General features: G+C 38.0%; 1 protein-coding gene across 10 annotated transcripts in view; it reads left to right on the forward strand.

Moving 5' to 3' along the window:
* The window catches only part of KMT2C (lysine methyltransferase 2C), a 200,687-nt gene that overhangs the window by 73,492 nt on the left and 100,520 nt on the right, over positions 1 to 26,675 (forward strand). For all 10 annotated transcript variants that reach the window (XM_069778217.1, XM_069778221.1, XM_069778222.1 and 7 more), the window contains 3 exons: positions 2,413 to 2,619; positions 5,746 to 5,885; positions 7,527 to 7,636. In XM_069778217.1, coding sequence (XP_069634318.1) covers positions 2,413 to 2,619; positions 5,746 to 5,885; positions 7,527 to 7,636 — 457 coding nt within the window. The remainder of the gene's footprint in view (positions 1 to 2,412; positions 2,620 to 5,745; positions 5,886 to 7,526; positions 7,637 to 26,675) is intronic.

Genomic DNA, 26,675 nt, shown 5'->3' on the forward strand with positions numbered 1-26,675 from the left:
CTGTGAAACTCGCTGCTCCTGTTGTTTCACTTCACTCTGCCTGCAGAAAGCTACTGCTGGAAGTTGTGATACCGGAGCTGCCTTCCAGGCTCCAGAAATATCTGCTTTACCCCTGTATTCCTTTTTCAAATAATACCGCTTTAAAATTTAGTTGTTTTTTTTTTTTTAATTAGTTTCTTATTTCTCTTTTATAAACTTTAACATTATTGCATATTTGCTATGACTTCACTTTAAGGAGCTTTGTTTATTTAGTCATAATTATCCTCCAGTCTTTTAATGAGCAGTGATAGTCTGTCCTAACAGGATGTATGAATAATTATTTATTCCACTGTGGATAATCTTGTGTTTGTAAGTAGTGTGATTTATATACCGTGGTGCTGCCTATTTAAATCTCTTAAGTCTCCTCACAAGTCTCTCTAGTCTCAACTAGCATAAATAGCTTTGCTTTCCCTTCTTACAAACTGCCTGCGAGGCCAGATCAGGTTTCACTGGTAGTCTAGTGGTTATATTCACTGACATACAAATAATAGTGTATTTGTTGCGCTATCACATGGAAAACTAGCTTTAAAATAGACATACGTACTGTTTAGCCATAACTATTCATTTTTGTCTATTCTTATGCTACATTTATCCATATTTTCTTTGCATCTTTTTATTTTCGGATACCTTTTTCTCAGGAGTTCTGGAACGTGTCAGACGTTTTACCGTAAGCTCCGGGGGTTGTGCTGGCTCACACTGGTCCTGTGTTCAAGCAGGTTCAGTGAGGGATGTGTGACCAAGGCCATGAATATGAGGATGAATGTTTCCTAACAGTACTATGGTAGGGTCTTATTTTGAGTACCATGAACGGGACCTATTTTACCTGCCCAACAACCTGCATGTCCCCAAAGGTCTGTCTGCCTTAAGGAAAGTGCAATCCTACTTACAGAGCATAAGTAAAAGTATTTGGCTTCATTCTGGGCTTCATTTTGGGCTTGTGACATACTGCTCCCTTCCTCAGCATCTGACTGTCTGGTATTACCAGTACTGTAATAGTAGAGCAGTTCAAAGGCATTTTACGTACCCACTTGTATTTTCTTTCTTCTCCGTGCACCCACCTCCCCCCACCCCACCCCAGTGTTGCTCTATGGTGAGGTCAAGAGACCCATCCCAGAGTGTGTTAAACCAAATCTAAGGGGCTTCGCTGGATTCTCAGGGTCTTCTGTTCTGATCTGGAACTTCCTTTTCTATTTTCGCCTTTTTCTGTTGCTGCTCTTGCCTTACCTGGCTGAAAAGCACCGGCACTCCTTATTTTCCCCCCCCAGGATTTAGTGAATATTATACAGGAGTTTAGCCTTGAGGTTTTCTCTTCCTCCCACCTGACTTCTCTCCACTCACCCACCCAACACAGAGTGCCACCTTGGAGATGTACTGAAATCTATTTAAATGGGATCCAGGCAAAAACAAGCCTCTATCCATCCAAGTGCCTGATTCCCTGAGGCATCTTTTTGGGGTCTTAAGGGCATAAATATGAAGAAAACAGAATTGCTCATTTAAGCATAAAAAAATGTGTTAGATGGCCTTCCTTTAATGTAAACTGCATTAGTTGCAGAAGTTCACATTTTAAGTTTGTGGATATGTTTATTATAGAAATATTTTTCAGTAGCTTCCATATGATGTGACACAAGGAGTGCTGTCAGAGCTGTCATTTCAATGCTGTTGCTATGTTATGCATGTTAAAACATAATTGCAAATGGTACAGGGATATTGTGGCGGTCACAGTTCTGTAAATATAAATTTCCTTTAGTAAAACTTACAGGTATCGTTTTGTTTTTAAATATTGAAGTAAATGAGGATATTTGGATTTGTGTATGCTGTATGTGTGACTGTAGCTATTGCTGTGATTTTCTCATTACTCTGTTTTTTCCCATGTTTCATTAAACCTTTTCGTGTATAGTATTTGCACATTGTGTTACACATGAGGTGTATGTGCTTACAGAAGGGTATATGTGTAGTAATGTTCTGTGTTCAAAAAGGCAGAGCTTTGCCTTTTCTATGATGGCAATGCCAAGTTCTTTTAATGCGTGTGAGGTGTTAATTAAGTTCTTCCTCCCATTCTTTTCTTTTTTACCCTGTTCTCCAGTGCCTTTTAGCAAGCCTGTTTCAAAAACGTTATATTAATCATTTGAATATTATATGTGGGGTTGTTTTGTTTTGTTAATCATGCACTTCTGTGAAGAAAAAAGTTCTTTTAACGTAACTTTAAATTAGCTGGAAATAGTGTTCCTGAATGCTGAATTCCAATACCTGACAGCACTTGGGACCTTTAATTGTTTTGTTATAAAGGGTTAAATTGGCATGAAAGTTGCTCTTTGATGGTGTATGCTTTGCTGTTTCCCCCCCCCAAAGAAGTAATTGTCTTCCCTTTCACAGCGAACAACTCTGCGCCTTTTGTTACTGTGGAGAGCGGAGCTCATTGGGACAAGGAGACTTAAAACTATTCAGTCCAACTCCTGGGTATGTTATCCCATGGAAAAACCAGCTTTTAAATAAGAGTGAAGCCAGCGACAGCACCGATGGAGCTTGTGAGAGAACTCCAAGGCAAAACTCAGTGCCGCGCAAACAGAGAGGACAGAAGAAGTAAGTCTGTTCTACAGTAGATGTGTTTGCTTGTTTGTTTGTTTTGCATGAAGTTCAGGAAGTGTCTTTACAGAGACTGTGTACTGCAGTAGGCAAATAACTTGTATTTGTGAAAATGTGGGTCATTTGGCAGGGGACACACACCCCAAACCAACGTGCAAGCAGTATAGGAATAGCTGTCTCTTCTGCTTTTTAAAGGTTGGTTGGTTTCTCCCCTCCAGTGAGCATCTTGACTCCTGAAGAAGGGAGAAAAGAAACATAGTTACCGTAAAGCGCAGATCCGCTTGTGAGGTTGAAGTAAAAGTGTGCACAAGCGTAGGAGATAAGGGACTTCTGACGCCTCAGGTATTCTGTAGGCCGGAGTACCGAGAGGCCTCTGCCCACCTTGTTGAAGCTCTCTCTTCCCCCTTGCCCTCCGAAGCCGGCTCTCGCAGGGGCGGCAGCAACCTTGTTCGTGTTTCCGACCCTTCGGAAGCGGGGTCCCCGTGGCAGGCGGGCTTGTAGCCATCGGAAGGGCAGCGAGAACCCCCACTCCTCCCGGGCTACTTCCACCTTTCTGTAATTCTGAGGAGCGGCAGGGACGTACACAACTCCGCAGCAGAGTTTTGTCTGATACACGGTGCGTCCAGAGACGGCGCTTAAGAGGTGACTGATGGGAGAATGGCGGTTTTTAAATCTATCCGCGCGTGAGTTTTTCCGTCGGTTCTAGGGATTGTGTCACCTAGACCGGCTAGGCGCGGTTTCATTCAGCGGCTTGCTTGCCAACCTCGCTCAGGGATCGCTCAGGCAGCCGGGTCCGCAGCCTCGGGAGCCGGGGCGGCGGGGAGGTGTGGGCGGCCGCCCTGCCCGGCCCGGTCCTGCCCGGCCCGGTCCGCGCCGGAGGTCGGGGGTTGGCTGCGGGCGCGGGGCCGCCGCCAGCCCGCGGGGCCCGGCCGAGGAAGTGGAACAATAACGGGGGAGGCGGCGACCGCGCCCGCCCTCCCGCCCGTGAGGCGGAGCCGGCCTGTGAGGCGGAGCCCGCCTGAGGGGCCGCGGCCGCGGCCGCCTGAGGGGCTGCGGCGCGGCGGGCAGGGCAGGGCTGGTGCTCTGCGAATCTGACTAAAATACACCCCCAAATTAAGGAATGAACGCGCGTTCAGCGAGCTCTCTTAAGCTTAACGTTTCAAACGTGTCAGTGCTCCGTGCTTGGGCTGTGCTTACTGCTGGAGAAGCTGTTTAGCGTGTGTTACGCTTGCCCGTGTTGCTCAGGTACACGGCGTACGTTTATATAATTACGTCCGTGTTGTAAAAATGCGCCTTGTGTAATGCCGGTAGGGAGAAGTTGCTTGTCTTAAAGCTAATAAAACTAACCCCCTCCCCTCAGACTGTTACTCTCTTTTATAGGCATATGAAATACTATTTACAAAAAGGCTGAGTACAAAAGATCGGGATGGGGTGGAGAGTGTTTCTGTTCAGGGTGGAATGGCAGAGTAAATTGGGATGTTCTTTAAATGGATTGGTTTGATCTTGCAAGAAAGCTTTCATATTGATAAGAACGCCTTGTCAGTTAGGATTTAGTTTTTTCTTAACGTTCCTTTAAACTCCTGTGTTTTGAGTAGCAGTTTTGATGTTAGAGGTGGCTGCACTGGGCATGGTCACTGTTCAGGAGCCAGCTTTGTTGAACAGGATAGGTTAGTATAATGCTTTATTAAGGGGAGTCTTAATGTTGATAGAGTCAGAGTTAAGAGGTTTGGGGTTTTTTTTTGATATTCAGCTTCTGTCATGATGCAGGTCGTGAAGATACCGTGTCATAATTCGAAACCTTTAATATTTCTTCGGTGGTGCAAGAGGGATGTTACTCTTTTCCCCATAAGCTAAGTTTTTTCCATGTATTTCTGAATGTAATTGCTAAAGTAGAGCAGGCATGGTTTTCAGGAAGGCAGTTATTGCAGGTTAAAATTCCAGTGCTTACTGTACCTCTTGGCTTATGGGCAGTAGGTCGTTTTTCAGTGGCTTTTTTTAGAGGTTGTAAGCAGGAGAGCAGTCAGGAAAGAGAGGTGGTTTTGTGGTGTCTCAACTCTAGAAACTTAGAAGTAACAGTAAACGCATATGTTTGAGTTATTAATGGGGGAGAAGTTCAAAGAACCTTAATAGAAAACACAGCACCGCCTTTCCTGCCAACTGTTGAAGAAGCATCAGAGATCAGGTCTCTTTTATCAGTAAGCGTAATGCACATCCTTAGGTGTCCAAGATAGTTTTTTGCCTGTAGGAAATAAAGGAGGAGGAGTCATGGCTTCTTTTTTTAATGGAGTAACCTGAGTTTTATTAATTGTTTTCTGTTGAGATTAGAATTTGGGGAACAAATTAATAAGGTTGTCAGCTAGATCCTCCCGTGTCAACACAATACAGTAGTCTTTATATCACTGCATTTTTCAGTGTTGTCCATGTCCCCCCACTTCCTCCTGGGCTTCCCCCCCCCCCCCCCCTTTTTTTTTTTTTTTTAAACATCTTGATGGCATTGTATAAAGATACTTATTTCCAAGCAGCTTTTTCAGTCCTGGTCTTTTTTCTGCCTTCCCCCCATAGTTGCTGTATTTTATCCAGGCACCTTACTTCTGGCTGTGGCAGTCTCCTTTGAGGATAATGTTAATGCTGTACCCTGGACCAGCTGTTAAGACTGCAGGGAGAGGGCCATACGAAACCTGCAGCTGGTGCTCGCCACTTAGACCACTCTCTTTTCTTCCTTCTACATCTCTTCTTCACCAGAGTAACACAGACTGCTTGCTGTTACCTAATTCTCCATTCCTAGGGTTGGGCAAGTTTTAATATCAAACAGAAGTGGACTTTAAAAAAGGAAGCACGTGTGTCCTGAAGAATTGGAAGAGAGCAGGCTAGGGAAAGGGGCATTTTACCAAGCACTTTTTTTTGTCTATTGAATAGCAGCCTTAAGTGAAAACTTCGTTATTGGGAAAAATACTGGGCTAAAGTATGAGGAAGAAAGACTTTTGTTCACGTTGATTTATATTTTATCATGTTCAGAAAAATTTGTATTCACTTTCCCCGAGTTTTGGATCATTGACAAGTATCTAGCTAATTGAACAAAGAATGTGGTCACTTCTAAGTTTGTTTTTCTGCTCCCCAATACAGATCTCGATCGAGTATAGCATCATGTACAAGTGTAAGCACCCAAACTGCTTCTGACGATCAGGTTGTCAAATTCTGGGATGAACTCAGTTTAGTTGGCTTACCAGATGACATTGATGTTCAAGCCTTATTTGAGCCAACAGGTAAGATGTGTTGCCATCCTCCTGTTTTCCTGTCCAGTAGTACTACAGTAGCTACAACAACAGCAGGTGAATTTTTTCAGCTGTTGGTTTTCTGTGCGCTGGTGTTTGTCAAGTGTTTGATGATGCTTTTGTAGCTTTTGCCAATGTTATGTGGTGTTTTTGTATAGTCTCCTCTTCAAGTACTGGACAGATTCGTTGTCAGCTTTGTATCGGGAAATATTTGTAATCTACTGCTGAACTGATGTTCAGGTAGTAATATCTTCAGTATCATGATTCTGTTTTGGGGAGAAAAGGAAAAAGAAATGAGACACAGCTTAATATAATTCTTAGAGTCCTAATCCTGTAGCTTTACCTAATCTCCTGCTGCTAATGCGGGGTTATTGGAAATAATGGAACAGAAGATTTAAAAGAGCAGTATTGCTAGAACAATAGAGGCATAATACACTTGCATGTTTCTGGTATCTGCAGGTTTTCTGTCAGAAAACTGGTTTGTCATCTGCTCTTTCATTTTAATGGAACTTCTCTTTTTACTCAGTTATGAATTACTTTTTCAGAAAGCATCTATGTCCAAATGCTTTGATGTCGGTAGTCCACTCGCGTATTTTGCCTCAAAAATGGAAATATATTTGTGCAATAATATAAATGTCATTCTTTCATGAGTGTGGAAACTAATTTCAAAGTCTAATTAAAAACAAAAAATAAAATTAAATGGTTTGTTATAAATAGTTATACCATAGTGTGTGTGTATGGGCGAGAGGTTTATCAATCTAAATTTTAAAAGTTGTTATTATTTGTAGACTGCTCTTCCCAAGCTCTTCCATAGATTTTTGGGGTAGTTTTTTTGTTGCTGAGTGATTAAGTTGACCAAGTACCTAATTTCAACAGCTAATGTAAAGCATCATGTCTAATCTGGTATAAAGCTGTCACAGAATTCCTTCAGAAGTATGCATCATTTACATTGTTTTTCCCAGAACTGAATTAGAAACTTCTTTTAAGAGATACCTGTTGAATTCTGCAAATTCTGAATTTTTTTGTTATATAGATAAACATTTCTAATTACACATCTATAGTCTGTTTGTTGCATTGACACAGTTTTCTCTGTCATTTATATGGTGTTTCTGTTCATGCTGTATTTTGAGCTTTTAAAGGTTTTGTGTAGAATTCTAAAGCATCATGTGAGCATGTTCTACATGAATATACAGATCTGTATCCAGTCCTTGGGAATCATAAGTTAAGAGTACACACATAGGCAAATGTTATCTGCAGTGAAATATAACATCAAATGTAACTGTGTGTGTGTCTCACACAAACATTGCATGTAGAATCATGCAAACCCCACTGTTAAGATTACATGATCAGGCATCTGAAAATTAGAAACAGATACACAGAGCGTGCTGAAATTAAGAGGAAGGTGTGTTATGTGTAAAAGAAAACTGCAGTATATTTAGTGTCTGATAGTAACTGCAATATATTCAGCGTATGATAATAAGGGCATTAAATGTTGCAACAAGAAAAACAGGAGGAAGAGAGACTATTCATTCTGTCTGGCAGGTATTTATGGCTAGAACTAAGTTCCATGCTTACAGGAAGTGCTTGGCAGAGTTGTACAACCAAAGCTCTTTTTCTTTCATAATGCATTAGGTCATTGCTGGGCTCATCACCGCTGTGCGGAGTGGTCATTGGGAGTCTGCCAGACTGAAGAGCAGCTATCGGTGAACGTGGACAAAGCTGTTGTCTCAGGGAGCACAGAAGTGAGTAAAAAGACTTGAATGCTGAAGCCACTAAGAAGATAGGGGGTGGGGTTGAAAAAAAGGTAGTAGACTTATGCAATACAAATAATGACCAAAAATCCACATACAGATCTCTGAGCTCACATTTATAATAAGGTTTCTTTTGACAGGTCTCCATGATAAAATCTACTATTGCAATTTATTAAAAAGGCTTATGGATTTGATGGGAATATATCATTAATTTAGTTCTGAGTTAACTAGAATGTAGTAAGTACCAGACTGACCAAAACAAAATACAGACATGAGAAAAGTTGAGTTCAAATTGGCAAATGCCCTGCTAGGTAGAGGAAATACTTATTTTGCCAGTTTATATTCTGAAATGATATGACTCAAATACAGTAAAAAAAAAAAAAAGGTCAATTACTTTCATACCAGTTTAAAAAAGCAGGTTAGTATAGGAAAACTACTGTTTACCACAAAGCCTATGTTGTTACTTTAATATCGATATATAAATATTTATTCTTTTAATTTGAAATAGTAATGTATTTGGAAAACTAGGTTCCTTTGAAAAGGACAGACTGCTTCTGGTGTCATATTCTGATAGCATTTTGTAATGATGAAGAGACATATTTCACATTGTTTTTACCTCGTGTAGCTATATTTTTTTGGTTGTATTTAATTGTGTCTGGTAGATTATTTTAATAATTTTAGTTTTTTCTATACTAATGAGCCATGCTATCAACAAATCTGTATAATTTTTGCTGTTTTCCCATGATCATGCTTGGGCTTATTTTTACTTCATTCTTCATGTTTTTCATGCATTATATGAAAACAAAAAAAATGCAGAAGATACCAGTAAATGTTCTCTATTGTGTGGACTAAAAAGCTGTTTTAAATCAGTCTTGCAATACAAGCCATATAATACAGCTTTCCTTGCACCTTCTACTTTTACTCATATTGAATAAATGCTTTGCTTTGAATAATTTAATTGATTTCTGTGTATCTGCTTTCAAAATTAAAGACTATTCGGAATGAATGAACCTGACAGTATTAACTTCTAGATGAGCTTGAAGATGTTAGAACATTTGTGTGTGTGTGTGTCTATGTATAAAAAAGTATAAAAAGAGTTGAAAGAACATCCCAAATCAGTTGGTTTGGGTGTGGGGTTTTTTTTTTTGTTTGATTGGGGGTTTTGTTTTGTTTTGTTTTTGTCTTTTTTTTTTTTTTTTAAATCTCACTGCTGAAAAGTTTTTGTCTCTTTGTTTTTGGCTGATGATAGTGGCTTGTAGCCATTTTGTGATCAGTTAATTCCCATCTGCAGTCATTTTCATTATGATATTCTGGTTTCTAACAGAAATCCTTGCCGCAGTGTTCAAGCTTGTATTTTGTTCTATGGAATTTCATCCTGTTTCCTTTATTTCAGTTCCATTTCTTTCTGTATGGTACCTTGCTCCTCCCTTGTGCCTCAGGGTGATGGTGCCTCACCTTCACGTCATAAGTACATTTTAAGTTTTGTGTAGATGTTTATAATGCAAATATTTACATAAAAATTCTTGAGGAATGCAACATTTCTCTGGTGTTACACTTTCCATTTCAGCCATGTCTTTTCATGGGTTGCTCTGTAGCTTCTCTACTAATCTTTTCAAATTCTGCAAATAATTTTTAGATATCCCTGTTGCACATGTTTCAGTGCAATGCAGAGAGATGAGAGAAATTGGAATCGAGTGCGATTCTGCGTATTTTCTATTCAATCTTTTCTGAAACCATTAAGAACTTTCTTTGCTGTAATAGAGCAGTCAGCCAGCAAAGGATGACGTTGGTTTGGTTATTCTCTTTTATCCTTCTTGTGACATCCCCAGGGAGAGCAGAGTAAAAGCACAACTGTGATTGATTCTAGAGGAATTGCTAGACAAAATGGGACATCTTTATCCCATGATCACACCAGGGAATTTTTTGCTTTTAATTTTTTTCGAGAAATAAGAAGCAAACTCTTCTGTTGTTCTCTGTTCCTGACCATGGAGCAGCAACGTGGGGGTTGCTCAAAGAGTTTGTGTATAACTGGTTTGGGGCCTAAGTAATCCTGTGTTTGCTTGTGTCCAGGCTGTAGTGCTTGGTAATAATTTTTCCACTGCTTTTTAACTTACTGCTAAGCTAAAGAAGGCACAAAAAAGTATGAGGTACTGGTTATTGTATGTGATAGTGGAAAAGCATAAGGGAAGAAATTTTCTTCGTGTGAGGTTATTTTAAAAAGTTGTGAATGAAACGTGTAGCAATTAATGTATGCTTTTGCATTTACAGCTGCTTGTGCTTTGCTTTTGCTAAAATTTTGGGCTTCTTTCTAATGTAATGTTACTGCATTTTAAAAGTAAAGTTTCTATTTAAATGTTCTCAATACTGTTGGCAATGCAGATGCAAGTATGCGCTTAGGGCATACAGAAAAATAGTTTAAATAAAAACAAGCTGTATGCTATTTCCTCTACTTGCCACCAAATTTACTTAGGGTTTTGTTGTTGTTTGCTTGGTTGGGGATTTCTGTCTTCTTGGAAGTCCCTCTGGCATGACATGGGTTTATGATGTGGTCTGCAGCATTGACATCTTTCCTTAGCTGGGAAGGTATGTTTTCATTTCCTTATGTTCGTATAGAGATTAATTTTTGACATGTAACAAACTTTTTCTTGATAGAATAGTCTGTTGGTTTAGGTCTTTTAATTTGTGGAGAGCTTTTGGGGGCTGTTCTTACCTTGAGGCTCTCTAGCTTTTAAGTTACATTCATGTTTCTCATTAGTTAAGTTGCCTATTGTTTGCAAATCTGTTTAAACTGGATATGACAGTTTTTCTTATTACTCTGTTTATGGTTTGAGATGTCCATTTGGCTTCACTGAACTTGTGATTGCATTAATAAAGCTTGTGTGGACGTATTTCATTGACCTATTCCAAAGCATGTATGTTAATTCATTTTGGTTTTCTTCTTGGCACATGTTTGCTGAAGGTTTAAAATACACTGTAGAGATCTCAGTATCTGTGCATGTTTCACAAAATAACCCTGCTTAGCTTGTCTTTCTTCTTCAGCTCTTTCTTTTCATTCACTCATTTTGAAGTCCTGGCAAAGACATCTGACCAGTTTGTTACAGGTATTTGTGTCTAGACATAGGTGGGTTCTCTGACTTTCTTTCAAAGTCTTGGGTTTGCCTCTCTTTAGTGTTAATGAGTGCACATACATACATCTGTATATGTGAGGTGTTTGAAATTTTGTGCATGATGTTGTTTTATAACAGCTGACAAATAAAAGCTGGAATACGCAGTTAAGTTTATGGTAGTAGATGTGCTCTAGCCCATACGGGTGGTGTAGGTGAGTCATTTCATCTCATTGCTTGTCTTGCTTACTTCGCTTATCTCAGCAAGTGAGAGTCATGGATATTCTCAGAACCACTTTCTAAGTTTAAAAAGGTCATAAGGAGGAACTGGTGATCCAGGTGACAAGCATAGCATCAGAAGAGCTGTTCTCAAAATGACTCTTAAGAATTCACCCACTTATCTCTAGAGCTTGTATAGTATGTAAGTTGAAGAGCCTGCACACCCAGCTATGGCAGTTCCTTCCCCCACTACTTTTAATAGGTTTTGATGGGATTTTGGAGTAATTTTGTTTTGAGTTTTGAAACAAAAGAACCCTTTGGAATATAGACGGGGGGAGAGAAAACATCCGGTGATTTGCTTGATCCAAAACTTAACTAAATTTTCTTATAGTTCGTAAGTGCTCTACTCAGTATATAAAAATTATCATAGTAGAGAAAGAAGCTGTCATATTGTCAGCTTTATGAAGATAGATTTTTATCAGTAAGGTGTTTCTGCAGATATTTGTGGTGGGATGCAATGACGGTATGAAATGGAGACTCAGTAAGATAAAATAAGCAAAGGAAACTGAACAGAAATCAGTTTTTGCTGAAAAAAGTAATAGATGTGTACAAGTAGAGTTTTCTGCTTTTTCTTGTTATTTCTGGCTTCAGTCTTATGCTTTTTTAACTGTGCTGCTTTTTGATATTTGAAAGTGTGAACTTACTGGCATTACCATTTAAAATTGAGGCCTTTAGGGCTTGCATCTGCTCAGCTTTTAACAAGAGTGGTTTCTGAAATATTTTCAGGTATTTTTGAATACTGCTTTATAATTTCCTTGTTTATTTTACATATATTGAGTAGGTGGCTGTTTCTCTATAGTCAGCTGAGGAGATTGAAGTTTACTACTTGTCTGCCTTACGGTGTCTAGCCATAGCTCTTCTGTATGCTACAAAGTCCCAAATAAGGTCAGCTGCTTTTTTCCCCTAATATGCAAGTAGCTCAATTCAAGAAGTGTATTTAAGGAAGGCGCAGTAGATAATGTGTTTGGACCCCTTTTGAGCAAACTGTACACAAGAAACGAATGCAATTGTAACTTTCCCAGCCAGCTTTTTCTTCTGATAAGATGTAGAAAGCAGTTTACAATTCTGGGAGAATTTGTCAAGGACACTAAAGTCAAAGAAAACAGTATTGGTGGAAACCAGGGAGGTTCCTATCTACTTAAAGACTGAATAGGAGAAACATGATAGTAATGAAGTGTCTAAAGCAGTAATTCTGAAAAACTGTGTTACTCTGTTCCCATTTTCTATAAAATGTGGATTCTGTATAGCTCTTTGCATATTTACCTACTTCACGGCTTTCATTTTTCCAATAATAGTCAAGTGTTTCTTCAGGACCAAGACTCTTGCAGCCAGACAGCTGAAAAATCGTTGTCTTCTCCCACCCATCCATTATTTATTTATTTATATTTTTTTTCAGTTAATCAGGGCAATATCTTCTCTCTGTACAAGGCAGCTGTTTTCAGCTCCTGCTGAGTTTCTGCAGGCATTGTTTGGCATGTTATCATTGCTGGGAACTGTAGGAGTTGTTGCTTTGCATAGAGGCAAACTAATCAATGGTATCTTGCCTTGTTCCAGACTCAAAACGATCTGCTGTTTTGACACTCCTCTCTCCTGCAAGCCCTTTTTACATGGTAACACAATCTTGAAAATTTTTTTTAACGCAGCTTCCCTTGAATTCTGTCACTAGAAGTAGTAGATTGCGCTGTTTGTAGATGCTTCCAAGTTGGGGCAATGTCACAAGGCTTGCATATTAAATATCTCACTCAAACTGTTTCTTAAAGCCCTTTCCATCTACTGTTTTTAATTCTTTGCTCTTTGCTCAAGACTCAGTTCTAGCATGATGCTTACCAAGCTAGACCATAAAGATACAAATTGAGGGGAAAGCTGGGAAGCATTGAAAATGTTTATACTTTTTTTTTTTTTAAAGTGTTTGTCCGTATTTTGACTGTATCTTCACCCCTTAGCCTCAGTACACTTCTGATCTTGTTGAGACTTGTCCATGTTTTTAGTGGTATGTGTGTATGTTTACTTGTGCTGCTTTAAGTTGAAAACTGATTTGGCTAAACTGATACTTCCTTTTGTTGTTCCTTGTGTGTAAAGATAAGCATCAACATCTTAATATACTATTAACGTTATACACTGTGGAGGATTGTGCGCATTTAGCCATAGCAATTTTTCAGCTAGTTTTACTTTTTGTGGGCATAAAAACTGTGTGTGAAAAATGGTTTAGATGACAGAATCCTGAAGATAGGGACGGTGTTGGCTTCACGTATGTCTCAAAATAGCTGGACAGAGCATGCAGTGATGTCTGGTTTTTTTTGAGATAAGAGTGCAGGATTTGCAGTTCCTTGATGCTCTAAAAGCTCCCTTCTTTTCTCATTATTGGAAGAGCTAGTAATTCTTAAAGCCAAGGAAAAATGCATAAAGAACGTCATCTATCATAATTTATACCATTTCTGGGCAGAGTCCTCTGTATTTGCCCATTTTTCAAGGAGAAGCTTTGTAACGTGATACTAAATGAGCAGCTCTGGTGTTCAGAAGTTCCTCTCCCAACTCTTGGGTTTTTTTTATGGTACTTTTGCATGCACAAGGTGCTTGGCTTCTCTTCATCTTCCTTCACTGCAGCTTGGGAGTGACTACCTGGCTGCCCTATTGGAGTGGCTTCTGATTTTATCTTACAGAGTGGGGTTTTTTTTTCCTGTAGTTGCTTTTGTCTTGCAACTGAGGAAGGAAGTACTGCAGGAAGTATTCTTCCAAAATAACATTTCTCCTTTTTTTATGGGTTGCTGTCTCATAGAGAACTCTAGCACAGAAAGTGCTAGAGAAAGACTGGAGAAGACTCATCAAGAAGACACTTCCACATGGTTTTGGTCAGTTTAGTAGTTTCATTCAGTTCCTAGCATGTTTTAGAAATTCTGTAACAGTTTGGCTGTGGGGGCCATGAGGTATTTCAGTTTTCGATGAATTTCCCTCTTGTTACTTTGGAGTTTCTCTAGAGGTTTGTAGCCATTTCCCTGCCTATGATGACAAGCTTTGTACTTCAAGGAAGGACATAGTGACTAAGGATACAGCTTTGGAAACATTTTAACACTGTAAATTATCATCCATGAATTATTCTGTTCCAGAACGGTTGGGATTTTGGTCATCTAAAGCCAGATCATTTGTGTCTTGGAGAATATGAATCAGACTGTACTTACAGCTTGCTAATGACATCAGAAACGTTATGTCAATTATTTTATAACTATTTTCCAAGTTCTGCAAAGCAGCTGTGGTATCTTAAAATTATCATAGTCGGGTTTGGATTACTACATGTAATTCTTATGGAACACCTTTGTACACGCTAAATGATGTCAGTACAGCTTTGGTAAATCTGTTCACGTTCAAGAGCTGCCATGGGACCTGTATGTGCATTCAGTTTTTTGCAGGTCCAGCAGTTTGAGAACAGATATTTGCCTGCTTAGTAAGATTTACAACTTAATTCTCTTAAATAACTGTCACATGAACAACGATTAAAGTATTCTTTCGTTTGAACCAAAATAAGCTTTACCACGACGTACTCTTGTTCATTTGAAGTCATTGTCCTATAGTAGCTGCTTTGAAAAGCATACAGCAAAACAGAGGAACCATTCATAGGGAAGAAGTGAGAATAAGCAGGTAAGAAGAAGGAAGAAGGTTGTCATTTGAAATTACTAGGATTATTGAAAAATTCACCCTTTCCTGTTTTCTTCTCACCTATAATCTGACTCTAGGAGCCAAAGCAAATGAAGCGTAATTTAATATACTTAATGCAAAAAAACCCCAACAACGAGCTTTTTGCCTAGTAGTTGTTTTTAAACCTATAGTCACTTTTGCCAAATTTTTGTGATTTTTTGTTTGTTTGTTTGTTTCAAATTATCCAGTGGGATTTTGTGCATTCTGTTTTTTCTTCTGCAGTGAAACATGGAACAGAAAAAACTAAATTACAGTTCTAACAGACAAAGAATTTTGTTCCCTATCAAAACACACCACCTTTAAAACTGAGTTTAGGACTCAGCTCTCAAAAGACAGTTTTCAGCATCTCCAGTTGTCTCCTAGACCACATTTTCTATTACAAAATAAAATACATTTTTCTATATCCCTGCTGGTATTTAAGAAAATGAAGTAATGGTTAAATCTGCATAGATATGAATCAAGAACTTTACCCTTCTCTGCTTCTAATACGTTTTTGTAATTATTTTGGCACATAAAGTATGGATACCTTGGGATCTAATCGAAGTGTGGGACTCCACACTTGGATGTGGATGTTCAGTGATGTATTCAAAAGTTTGAAAGGATTGCTTTGAAATAGAGTGGTGTGTCTGAATAGTATGATCATAAAGTAAGAGGCAGTAGCATGTGGAAGAAAGAGTCTGAAATAGATTTTAATTTTGAATTTTCCATTTAGTGAGAAAGAAAACTTATTTATTTTACTAGTGTTTCTGATGTAATTGTTGCTCACTCATGAATACTTTGATACTTGAGTAAGCCTGCATACATTACTGAAGGAGAGATTGTTTATAGGTGTTGATTGTGATAATCTGATTGAGATTTGCTGAATGAATAGCTGATCTGTTTTTTCTTTCCCCACCAGTTGTTAGATGGATTAATATTTCAGATTTGTACTATCTGATGTGAAATATGCTCTTATCATTAAGTAACTTTTCAAGTCAGCCTGCCAATGAAAAAAATAAGGGGATAAAAAGGTACAGTATTAAACTTGTCTCTGAAATAATCTGATAATTATCAGATTATCTGAATTTGTGCCTAACCAAAATTTAATTTTAAAGACATATGTAATTTTTCACTTATTTTTTCCATTATTTAACATATTTATTGTTAACAGTCCAGTAAAGCTAGTACTATGCTTTAGCATGTTAAGGTCTTTGGAATTTTTATGAGTGGAAAAGTCTATTATAAATGTGAAGAAGTACTTATTTCAAGGTTATGTGACACATCCCTGATTTAGCATTTTTTAAAATTAGCATTTCAAGAAACAGAAGATGTTCCTTTCTTTAGAGACATAAAACACACTGTCCTGTTCATGTGCTAATATACAGTAGAGTATCGATGTACCAAATGTTGGCAAAGTGTTTGATTTAGAGCTTTTTCTGGGTACTTGTTTTGGGAGTTTGATTCTTAATAAGTGCAAGTACTTTAATGTGACTTTCAACCTTTATAGTAGTTCTTTGCTTTATAACCTGTTATCATCATGATTCTGACCTGTTGATTAGAAAAAGGAGCACATGATAATGTGAGACCAATTTAGCTATAGTTAATTTTTATATTGTCTTCAACATGTTGAGTCTATTTACAAGAGGAAAGCAGGCATTAATTTATGAACTAGTTTGGAGGAGCATTTGTCTTCAGATGAAGCAGAAGAAAATACGCCTTTTTTTTTTTGAGATTTTTCTTCTGATTTGCTTCATCCTGAGCCTTCTGTGAAATAATAGCTGTGTTTGTATCCCTACTTTTTTGTTTCAAAGTATATGAAAAAAAACCACTGTGAATTTGTCTGCACAGCAAGTAGTATTGTCAGTGCACATTATAACTCACTGATTAGAGTGAAACTATGTCTTGTTCCTTCTTTGGTCCGTAAGAAATAAGCAGTAGAGCTTAACCCCTGCCAGCTGTGGCAAAGGGACAGTGACTGGTGCATGTATTCTAATACATACATTTTAGGTTTAGGTAATAAACTTTATTCAGAGTAAGAGAGGACTTGGCATAAACCGTCAGTTTTTTTCAGTGCATGAATACAGTTTCTCTGACTTCATTGCCCAGTTCCCCCTGCAATTTTGCAGACCTGAACAGAAGCACAGTGTCATTTCTAGAAAAATGATCTTCCTGTAATAACTGCGTTTCTGGAACACAGTAGTAAATGAGGAGGGAAAAGACTTGGATTACTTAGGCAGCATAAGACGTCTTTCCCTAAGATGGTTCATACAGCTTCATCTAAAGTAAAGTGTTTGGTTTTTCAGCCTCACCCATTCCTTTTTCTCTCCCACTGCAGTGGTGCCAGGAGGCTGTTCCGTGGGAGCTCACCCTGTAAGCGCTCCCTTGGCACTGAAGTCGGAGAGCAGAGTCAGCCTTAAGAGTTTTCAGTCTGTGGGTTTTTTCAAGAAGAATGCTTTGAAAAATGCACCTTTCTTGAACTCTAGATGTCGAATAGGTGGGTACTAGAATCAGGGGAGAGAAATTGTTGCTACAAAGACATTTCTGAGAGGGTTTTGATGCTGAATAGGCGATAGGCATTGCAGATGCTAAGGGCAGTCTGTGAGGTGTAGGAAGCAGACAAAGTGGACTAGGGGCACAGAGAGAGACTGAGAGGGAAGCAGCAATAGCCCAGAAATGAAAGCCGAAAAGCCTAGCTGAGAAACATGAAAGGGCCTATGTTCCTGAAGGAATTTCCAGTGCAGGTTTCCTTTATTCAGTAACATTCAGTGAAATAATTTACTGAAAGCTCTGAAGTGAAATTGTTTAGTGTGTGTTCCAAACTGGTGAAGTGTATTTCACAAAGACCTTTTCTTCCTTTTTGCATGACTTGAGTAGAAAACACTTTTCATAATACGCCCAAAGAAATTCTCTATTTTCTTTTTTCTTCCCTCCACCTCCCCCCTTTCTTAAATGTTACTCTAAGCATTAAGGCAGGGACTTACTAGTTCACGTTGAGGTGGCACTCTGTTGCTGGGCATTTCATTTCAAGGTTTTATAATCTATCTATACCAAGTTATTTTGGGGGCTTATGTGTCAAAAACAGGGAGAACCCCATCTCTAAGGGGCAAAGAAAGCCCACTAAAGGAAAATCGCGCTGTTTCTTAAATCAAGATTGTACATTCTTCCTCAGCTGGCGCTTCAGTTTGCTGGTGGGACTGACCTATTTTCGTGTTTTGTCGTAGAACATGAGAATACGGATGCTTTGGGCTCTCCCTTTCTCCTGTCTTTCTATGCTCAGCAGCAGTAGCATAGTCCTTCAAGGTCTACAAAAGAAAGAAAATGACAATAGAATGCCCCCAAATTTTAAATGTGGGACAAGTAAATAACAAAATGTTCTTTTAAAAATCTATGAAAATATTTACAAATTTATTTAAATTATTATCCCAGTTTCAGCACGGGAGAAGACTGGAGGTCTGTATATATTAAAAAAAAGGCAGGAAACCATACCCATCTCTTAACAAGCATGTCAACAGTAAGCCCATAGAAACTTACACAAGGAAGTGTAGGAGTACCACCTATCTCCTCACTTCTGTAGGTATTTGAATGCAACCCTCATTTTCCTACCTTACTGCCACCTCACTCGTGGCTGCTTCGTATTTAAATATTTTATATTCAGTCTTTTCCATAGCTAATGTGGATCGATCTGTTGCTTTTTTTTTTTAATGTTAGTGCTTAAGGGTCTAATTTTGCCTTTGTGTGGTGGCTACATTTATGAAAAAAGATTAATCAGTCTTTTGTAGTTAATATTGGTTAGTTTTAGTCAAGGATGGGTTCTCATTATGCTTTGAGCATTATAGAAATAAAAAGGCCTTCAGAAGCTTACTCTTTAATAGATAGCACATAAAAATAAAATAAAAGGAAAAAATACCCCTATGGGACAAGTTATAGGTATATTTTTTGAGCTGTAGCATTGTTTGGTTAGTGTTAGACAATTGACTAATCTTGGTTTTGTAGCAGTTTCCCTTTTAAATAGTATTTTATTTAATAATGTCTTTTAAATTTTTCATGGATGGTGGGTCACATGCTTTTTTTTTTCCCCCCCAACAAAAACTTTAAAGTTCAGACTCTTTAATGAAATTAGAATTATAAAGTGGTTTTGATTACTCCAGTCAAAAGAGTTTGAGTAATATTTTTCCTGCTAATATAAATTATATTATGGGTTTTCATTTGGGGTTTTCACCCATCCTCAAAAAAATCATACAAACTTTTTAATTTAAAACTCAGGAGTACTCATATTAGCCTGTTGGCATCAGTTTGCTTTTAAGCAGTAGCCTAAGAACTGCTTCTTGAGATTGGTCTACTCAGCAGCTTGAAAATCAAACCATTAGCAAAAAATAGTTTTGAACTCCCTAAAGATTTTGTTATGGACTTCCATTAGTGTAAGTTCTGTCCCAGAGTTGCAGATTGAGCATAAATGTTGCAGGCATCAGTATGAAGTCGTGCCATTAATGCAGGTGTACTTGAGTGTTTTTTTAATAACATGGAACAAATCACGCATGAGAGAGACATCTTATGAATCTTCACAAATGTGGACCAACCGCTCTTTATGTGCATGTGCATAAAACACTCAGTGATAAATACAGACATTACTTGCATTAAAGCTCTTTTTTCTAATGATCTAGGCTACTATTGATAGCCATCTCCTTATGAGAAAGAATTAATATTGTTTATTTTCTTTTATATAATTGTCCTCTCTGTTCTGCAGATCTGACCTGGGAATAAAATGCAGGCAGGCAATGATAGGTCTGCTGCCACTAATGAACTTGTAGGTGTTCCACGAATCATAGTCATGATTAATATTAAATAATAAGAATCCAATTAAATAATAGTAATTGAAGAACGGATGAAGTGGCATGTTCTCAAATCAGCTTAAGCTTTTTTACCAGTGAGTTTTTTCTTCATTGATATTAGTGTATTCCTTCAAAGATGTCATGTTCCTGTTCAGTGCATTTGGGGAGAAAAGTAGCTGTCATGAAATAAATAAAAAACTATTTGCTTCCTGGAACATCTAACGTTGGAAAAACTTGGTACACCCTACATGTGTTGCTGTGATATGGTTTCACTTCAGATACAGTGAGAATACATATTTTCAATCTGCAATCTAGACAGTTGTTGTTTTTTTTAATAGCACTGCAAGTATTTCCACATCTAGCCTTCTCCCTTCCAATTTTTAATTCATAAAGTAACTTTTCCTTCTGTTTAAAAAATTTTCCCCCATTCTGCTTCTGTATGACGTTGCCTTGTAAAGAACTGGGAAGAGTGGCAGATTCTGCAGAGTAAGTAGTGAATCTGGATCTAAAACTCCTGTCAAATATCCAAGCAAATACTGGTATATTTTTTTCCTTTCAACTACTGCAGGTTGTTATGGCATTATTAGGTGTTATTTGTATGGTATTTCCAGGGAGATGTGTTGACAAATCATAAACCTTTAAAGGCAAATGGAGACTTTTAGAGAAATAATACGAGAAGACAGTTCAGTTGCTATCATCGTTCTTTGAGCTTTGTAAAGAAAATGCTGATCTTCCAAAATGTAAATGGATTTGATACGTTGAATAAGTAAGAGTTTCACGTTTTCCAAATGTCATATCAGGTGAGTGTTTTTAATGAGAGTAACTTGAAATAGATGGTGAATTGTTAGGAAGACTGTTACCGTTCTGCATCCATCACATCAGAATGTGCCTTGGGCACTTCCAGAATGTTTGCTTTCTGTCAGACATAAAATATTGTGATGGATAAATCCCCCAGTAAAGGTCGGACCTGGCAGCTATGCTCACTCATCTGAGAAACTAAAAGGTCAGAATACTCAAGGTTCTGGTAAGACTAGAAGCTGAGCATCACAGTAAGGTATGGTTGTACTTTCACTCTTAATTTTATGTGAGCCTGTTGTTATTTGGTAGTTCTGGAAGTTCATTTCTGAAGGCGAGTTACAGCCTTATGCACCAGTTCAGTGTTTTTCAGCCTTTGCTGAACTCCTTTAATTGAAATAAATCCATTTTGTGGTAAACCATCTCTTGCCTTATGGGTGTTTCTAGTAAAGTATGCATCCTAGCACTGTGACAGCATTGTTATCTTAACACTACCACAGAATTAGGATGATCATCTGATGCTAAGATTTCCATGCCATCAGAAAAAAAATGGTTTTAGAAAACAGTGATTGAATCTTGATTGTTTTAACCATCTGAACAGTCTCTCTTAATACTACTGTACCAGTCACATGAACTAGCTGAGCAGCCTGTGTCTCTTGAAGAGTTTATTTGTAGATGATTATGATTATTAAGCCTAGGAACCACAGTGAAGCAGACTTCCCACTGTGTTAGTGTGGACAGTCTATGTTTAGGGCTTGTAACTTTGCTGTGGATTTACAGCCTGGTCTGTGTGGAGCAGCAGGAAAATGCGCTGTCCAGAGTGTAACGCAGAATCCAAAATACGACTCTCAGAATCTCAGGCTGGCTTGTACTCTTTCTCCAGGCCCATGTCTTTTGTTGAACCAAATTATTTCCCCTTCCCTAGTTCTGATGCATTATTCATGTTATTTCAATACAGTTTTACTTTAGAAAAAGGAATGGGATTTCCCCATTTTATTGTAAACATTGTGAGAAAGAGCTTTTAGGACATTATTCTAGTCCTAGTTTAGCGGTAACCAGGTAGGAATAAAAATACCAAAACCTCCTTTGCCTGTCATTAGAGATTAAGGAAAAGCATTACGAAGAAATAGGAGTGTGCTATGTTTGACGTATTTCTGTTTGCTACATATGAAACAGAAGCTTTGTCTAACTGTGCCATACTCCTTCAGGAGTGTAAGAAGCCTGTTATACATAGCAACATTAAAAACCACACAGAATCTTGTAGTGGCGAAAAGGAATTTTAATGTAAAAGAGACCAGGTGGGAATTGGTGCCAGAACAGAAGTAAATATGTACATTTACTAAGGGAATCTGTGACATGTAAAGCATAACACTATTTCCTGGCAGTTTTTTCCATTTGATGGCACTAATATCTGTATAATTAAGAGCAATGGAAGTATTTAGAGGAAAACTGTATACTGTTATAAACCATTCTTTTTTTAATTGAACAGCTGTAATTTCTACCAATGGAACAAACTATGTTATAAGAAAATGATTATTAGTTTAAAATGCAAAGTTAAATGAATGCAAAATTAACAAACAGATGGTGAAGAATTATTGTGTTTTATTTTACTCCTGGGTAAAAGGGCTCATGCATGATTGTAAAAATGTCATCACACTTCGTAAACCTGAAAGCAAACAGAATTTGCAGTTGTGCACATCTGTTTTGGGACACTGCTAAAGGGTTAGAAGAATCAATGTTGTTTTCAAATAAGGGTATTCATCAAAAGGATATAATTTACTTAACAGTTATGGCTTCTGCTAAGCATCAGACTTAATGTTCTGTGGAATTCATTACAAAATTTGGCAGCTTTTTTCTTCACAAGCTACTGAGGCAGCATGCGGCAAAACGAAACGAACAGCCCCTTCTTATCCTCCCCTCCCTGAACCCCAGAACAACAGTTGAATTACCTGCTAAATATTTGACCAGCAATTTCAGGATTTAAAATTCTGGGTCAAGATGTCGCACTTCATGGTGCTTGCCCAAGGAATGTCAGTGATGGAATAAGGTGGAAAGATAAGGGGCTTATTTGTTTGTTTCAGTAGCTAGTGAATTAAAAAAAGGATTATGTAATGTTTGGGGATACCATGTTTTGGGAGGAGGAATGGGAGAAATATGTGTAAATGACTAATTTAGTCAAATTGAAAAAAAACCTAAAAGCCCCAGCCAGATAAAGCATGTGAAGCTTTTATTAGAAAAGAAATTATATTAATGTTTGAAGCTGGTAGTTTCAAAGTATGCCATCTAATTGCTTTATTTGTGCTCAATTTACAAAAATTAGTGAACTGAAGATGTAGGATTTTGTTTACGATGACTCTGTGCCATTTGGAGAGTGCAATTTAGGAACAGCCAAGGAAATAGGAATTATGAACAATAAGGTACTGATTGCAGTCAGTGGGGAAGGAATACTAAGGAGGTGCTCACTAATGAGGAAGGTATTAAAGGCAGGAAATTCTTGTATTTTTTTATGTCTGTACATAATCCAGAGTTCCTTGTCATGCCATCCCTACTATTACCTTGTAAATTAGGCGTATCATTGAGTATATGTAGTGACTTTTGCTGACTTTAACGTTCTGTTAATCTAAGTTAATATATCTACAAAATCTTTGTTAAAAGAATGCATTGTTAAGACTATAAAATCAAACACACAAAGTTAGGGCATGCCAGAAGACAGGTTGTCTGCACACAATTAATAACCTTTGCACACAATTAATATCCTTTGTGCGTATGCCTGATTATGCAGTCTTTAATTGTATGATCACATGCAGAACAGCTTAGTGCCTAGTTCAGTCCATAGAATGGACATTGCTGTCGGTGCAAACCTCTTCAATATTACATTTTTTCATTGTTCAATGTGTAGGTATGTAGACTATTCAAATACTGCTGAAAGGAAAGAATTACTCATTTCCGCATGAGTTTTTCTGTGATGTTTCTACTATAATAAACATGTGAATAACTTGTCTATAAATTTTTCAAAATAGCAGATCTATGTGGCTTTTTTATGCATCTTAGGCTCCGTTTTCTCCAAGAGAAGTTGAATTTTTTCTTTTTTTCTTTTTTGTTTTTTACTTTAAAATACCTGCTAATTTGGATGGCAGATTGGAAGAGTTTCAAAAATACTCCGACTTATTAAAAAGTTGCGCTGATATTGCAGTTCTTTCTTCATTCTGTTGGAGTTGTGAGTGCACAATCTATGTAGAAATCAAGACTATTTTTAGGACAAAAAAAAACTTAAGAAAAATTTTACTTAGTGCCCTGCCCAATATCATAAAGGAGCTCTATGAAAGAAGTGAAACTAGAACTGTTTTGCAGGTCATCATTCAGTTGCTATAACTAAGTGATATTTTTTTTTTCTCTTGCAAGAAATCCACAACTTTTTTCAATACATAAGTTTTTCCCCTCCCCAAATTAAGCACAGGCCTACAAGTAACAGGTTTCTTTAATGCGGAGACTCCTTTTAAGAGGTCTATTTTATGCACTAAATCCATGTTTGGTGTACAGTATTTTTTGTGTTTTAATGTACATACATAGTTATAGTTGTGCATATATGTGTCTGTTCGTTCCTTTATCTGTGTCTCTGTGGGTGTGTGTAGCCTTGTAATTGTGTGACTATATCATTTCCTTGCATTAGGGAAAAAAAGGAAGACTGCATGTTTAAAACCTTTAGGGCTACATACAGACCTCTGCTATTTGAGCTGGCAAAGCAATAGCTGCGTAGCACTCAGAGTCAGAGGACAGCGTACTTTTCCTTCTTGCAGTCTTCATCCAATTGCAGTTGCCTCAGACTTGTGACTTTTCGTTCAAGTTGATTTTTTAGACACTTCCACTCTTCCTCGTTCTTCCTGCATCCCCTCTCCTTAACCTTTCTATTCCCTTTCCCTGGGTTCCTTTTGAGATCTGTCCCTTCACCATTTCTTCTGTCTTAGCACATCAGTTCCCTCAGCTCTTCATCCAATTTTAGTGCCTAGTTTTAGTTAACTGGCCCTTGAAGTCTCATCCGTGCCCCTTCTCAGCTTTCATCTTCATCCATGGTTTCTCCTCCCAGTCTCATCAGACTCATTCACACAGTGTAGTTTGTCCCTTTTGTCTCTTTGACCCATATTTGTCCGTCTGCTGGTGTACTGGATACTTTCATTCCCCAGACGATTTAAGTGACAGTAGTTATCAAGAGCCTTAGGGATGTCTGCTTTCCATTCCAGTGGCTTATTGTGCTTAGGCTTAGAGTATTTATTACAGACTTCCTCTCTCTAATCCTTGTCAGACTGAAGCAATCTTTGCAGGAGGTACATGTAGTCCGATCAGTGCTAGAAATTGGAGAGGATCGGTCATGATCAATGAGACTAGATTTTTCTGTGATTTTTCACTGACAAACTTGTGGAAGTGTTTTACATTTTAAAAAAAATAGTTTTCCCAAGCTTGGTCACATCTGGATAGATCTACAGGGTAAGGGCAAAAGTTGCATCCCCCACACTAAAATTCCTGCCAAATTGCAAGGCCTGTGAGTGAGGTTGTATTTAAGATGAGCAAAATGTTTTTCTTACTGACTTTTCTCAGAAATGGCTGGAAAGTTTTGACTAAGTGTTCCGAAAGTATTTAAGAGAATTTAAGCATGTGTTATGTGAACCTTTAGCCCAACTTTTCATCATTCAGAAAACTTACATGAATCGAACAGAATTTATATATGAATCTTTGTAAGTAGTACCCATTCATATCCCTTCACTGATAGGGCCATGCTGACAAAACCTTTGGTGTGGACTTAGCTGTGTTACCAATAGAGAACTTCTGGCAACATGTTTTAGGCAGGCTTCAGCTTAAGACTGTCATCTAAATTTAGACCTCCCTGTGGACGTGTCTACCTGTGAGCTGTGTTTAAATTCCAATTACAAGCAATGGAGATCTGGACGGTATTGTCAGTGGAGCCTGAAAATGGACACCCACTGTTTGGTGAACTGAATTGCAATGAAGTAAATTCCATAAAATGACTAAGTCTCTGCTAAGTGTAATGGGAGCTTAAACACTTGGCTCATATATAGACACAAAATTTAGAGCCTTGTCACAAGGCTTGGGTCGTTTGGAAGTACAGTGTGACTGTATCAGCAGTAAATTCTCCTTCCACTGAGTTTCTATTAAATGGCTTTGCAGATGTAATTATGCCAGCCTAGCTGTAGCTACAGAGGATCTGTAGCATAGACAACCTATAGAATGCTTAAGCCACTTCAGAATCCTTATATGTGATTTAGGAACATAGAAGCTGTGCTGGATTAGACAGAAAGTTGACTTCATCCCAGTATCTTCCACAGTGACCAGTAACAGATGCCTAGAGAAGATCACTAAACAACAAGCATGTAGCAATGTTTCCCCAATTATTTTTTTTTTTATAAGCCTCCAACAATTTGTGGCTCAGACTGTGCTCTGCCAACAAAAAGAAATGTCTACACGTACTTCTTAAGACCTTCCCAGCATGAATCAAATGGAACTGGCACAATAGTCTGTTTTCTGAGCCTGCCAAAAAGCAGTCTTAAACCAAAGCTGATGATTTCTGTTGTTGCCTTGTTTGTCCTGAAGTTGCTGATGCTGAAGCCTGATAATCACAATTTAAATTACATTAAATAAACATTATTGACGTTCTCATTGTTGACATGCTAACTAAACAACATGCTCGCCTGTGCCCTTCTGTCACGGTGGATATTAGATGAGAATTAAGGGAATAGTTGTTTGTTAGCTGTGAGAAAGCTTAGACTCACTCAAAACATTTACATTATCCTAAATCTGGTAGAAAGTGAGAAGGTGAATAAAAAAATGCTTTTCCTCATCAAAGTGTGAAAAAAGCAGCAAAGGCAGAGTCTGTGGAGGAAATCATATGCATGCAGTTATTCCACTAGCTTATATAATGATGAGGAGAATACAGCTTCAAGGCACACAAACCATTCTGTGGAGCTTCTGAATAGACAAGCATTTGGGAACATTTCAGATAATATGAGGAAGGATTTGTGCACCATAAGGTTTGCATGTTTTCCTTTGCCTATTTCAGGTTTCAAATAAAAAATTCTATCTCCCTTAGCAAGTTTGCTTCTTACAGGTTATTAACCTATCACAATTATTACGAAAAACACTCCTGCAAAACATGAATGCTTTATTGTCCCAATCTTTAGATGCATTGATATCAACACCATTTATTTAATGTAATTTTTTATAAAGGTGAGAAAAGGAGGCAACTGGTGGGAAGGAGGAACAAAGTTGAGACTTGTAGAGAGCCTGAAATCTCCACACTTGAAGGGACTTTTCACTTTCTGCCTTGATTACGTGTATTGAGTC

Source organism: Haliaeetus albicilla, chromosome 2, assembly GCF_947461875.1.
Source record: "Haliaeetus albicilla chromosome 2, bHalAlb1.1, whole genome shotgun sequence".
NCBI lineage: Eukaryota > Metazoa > Chordata > Aves > Accipitriformes > Accipitridae > Haliaeetus > Haliaeetus albicilla.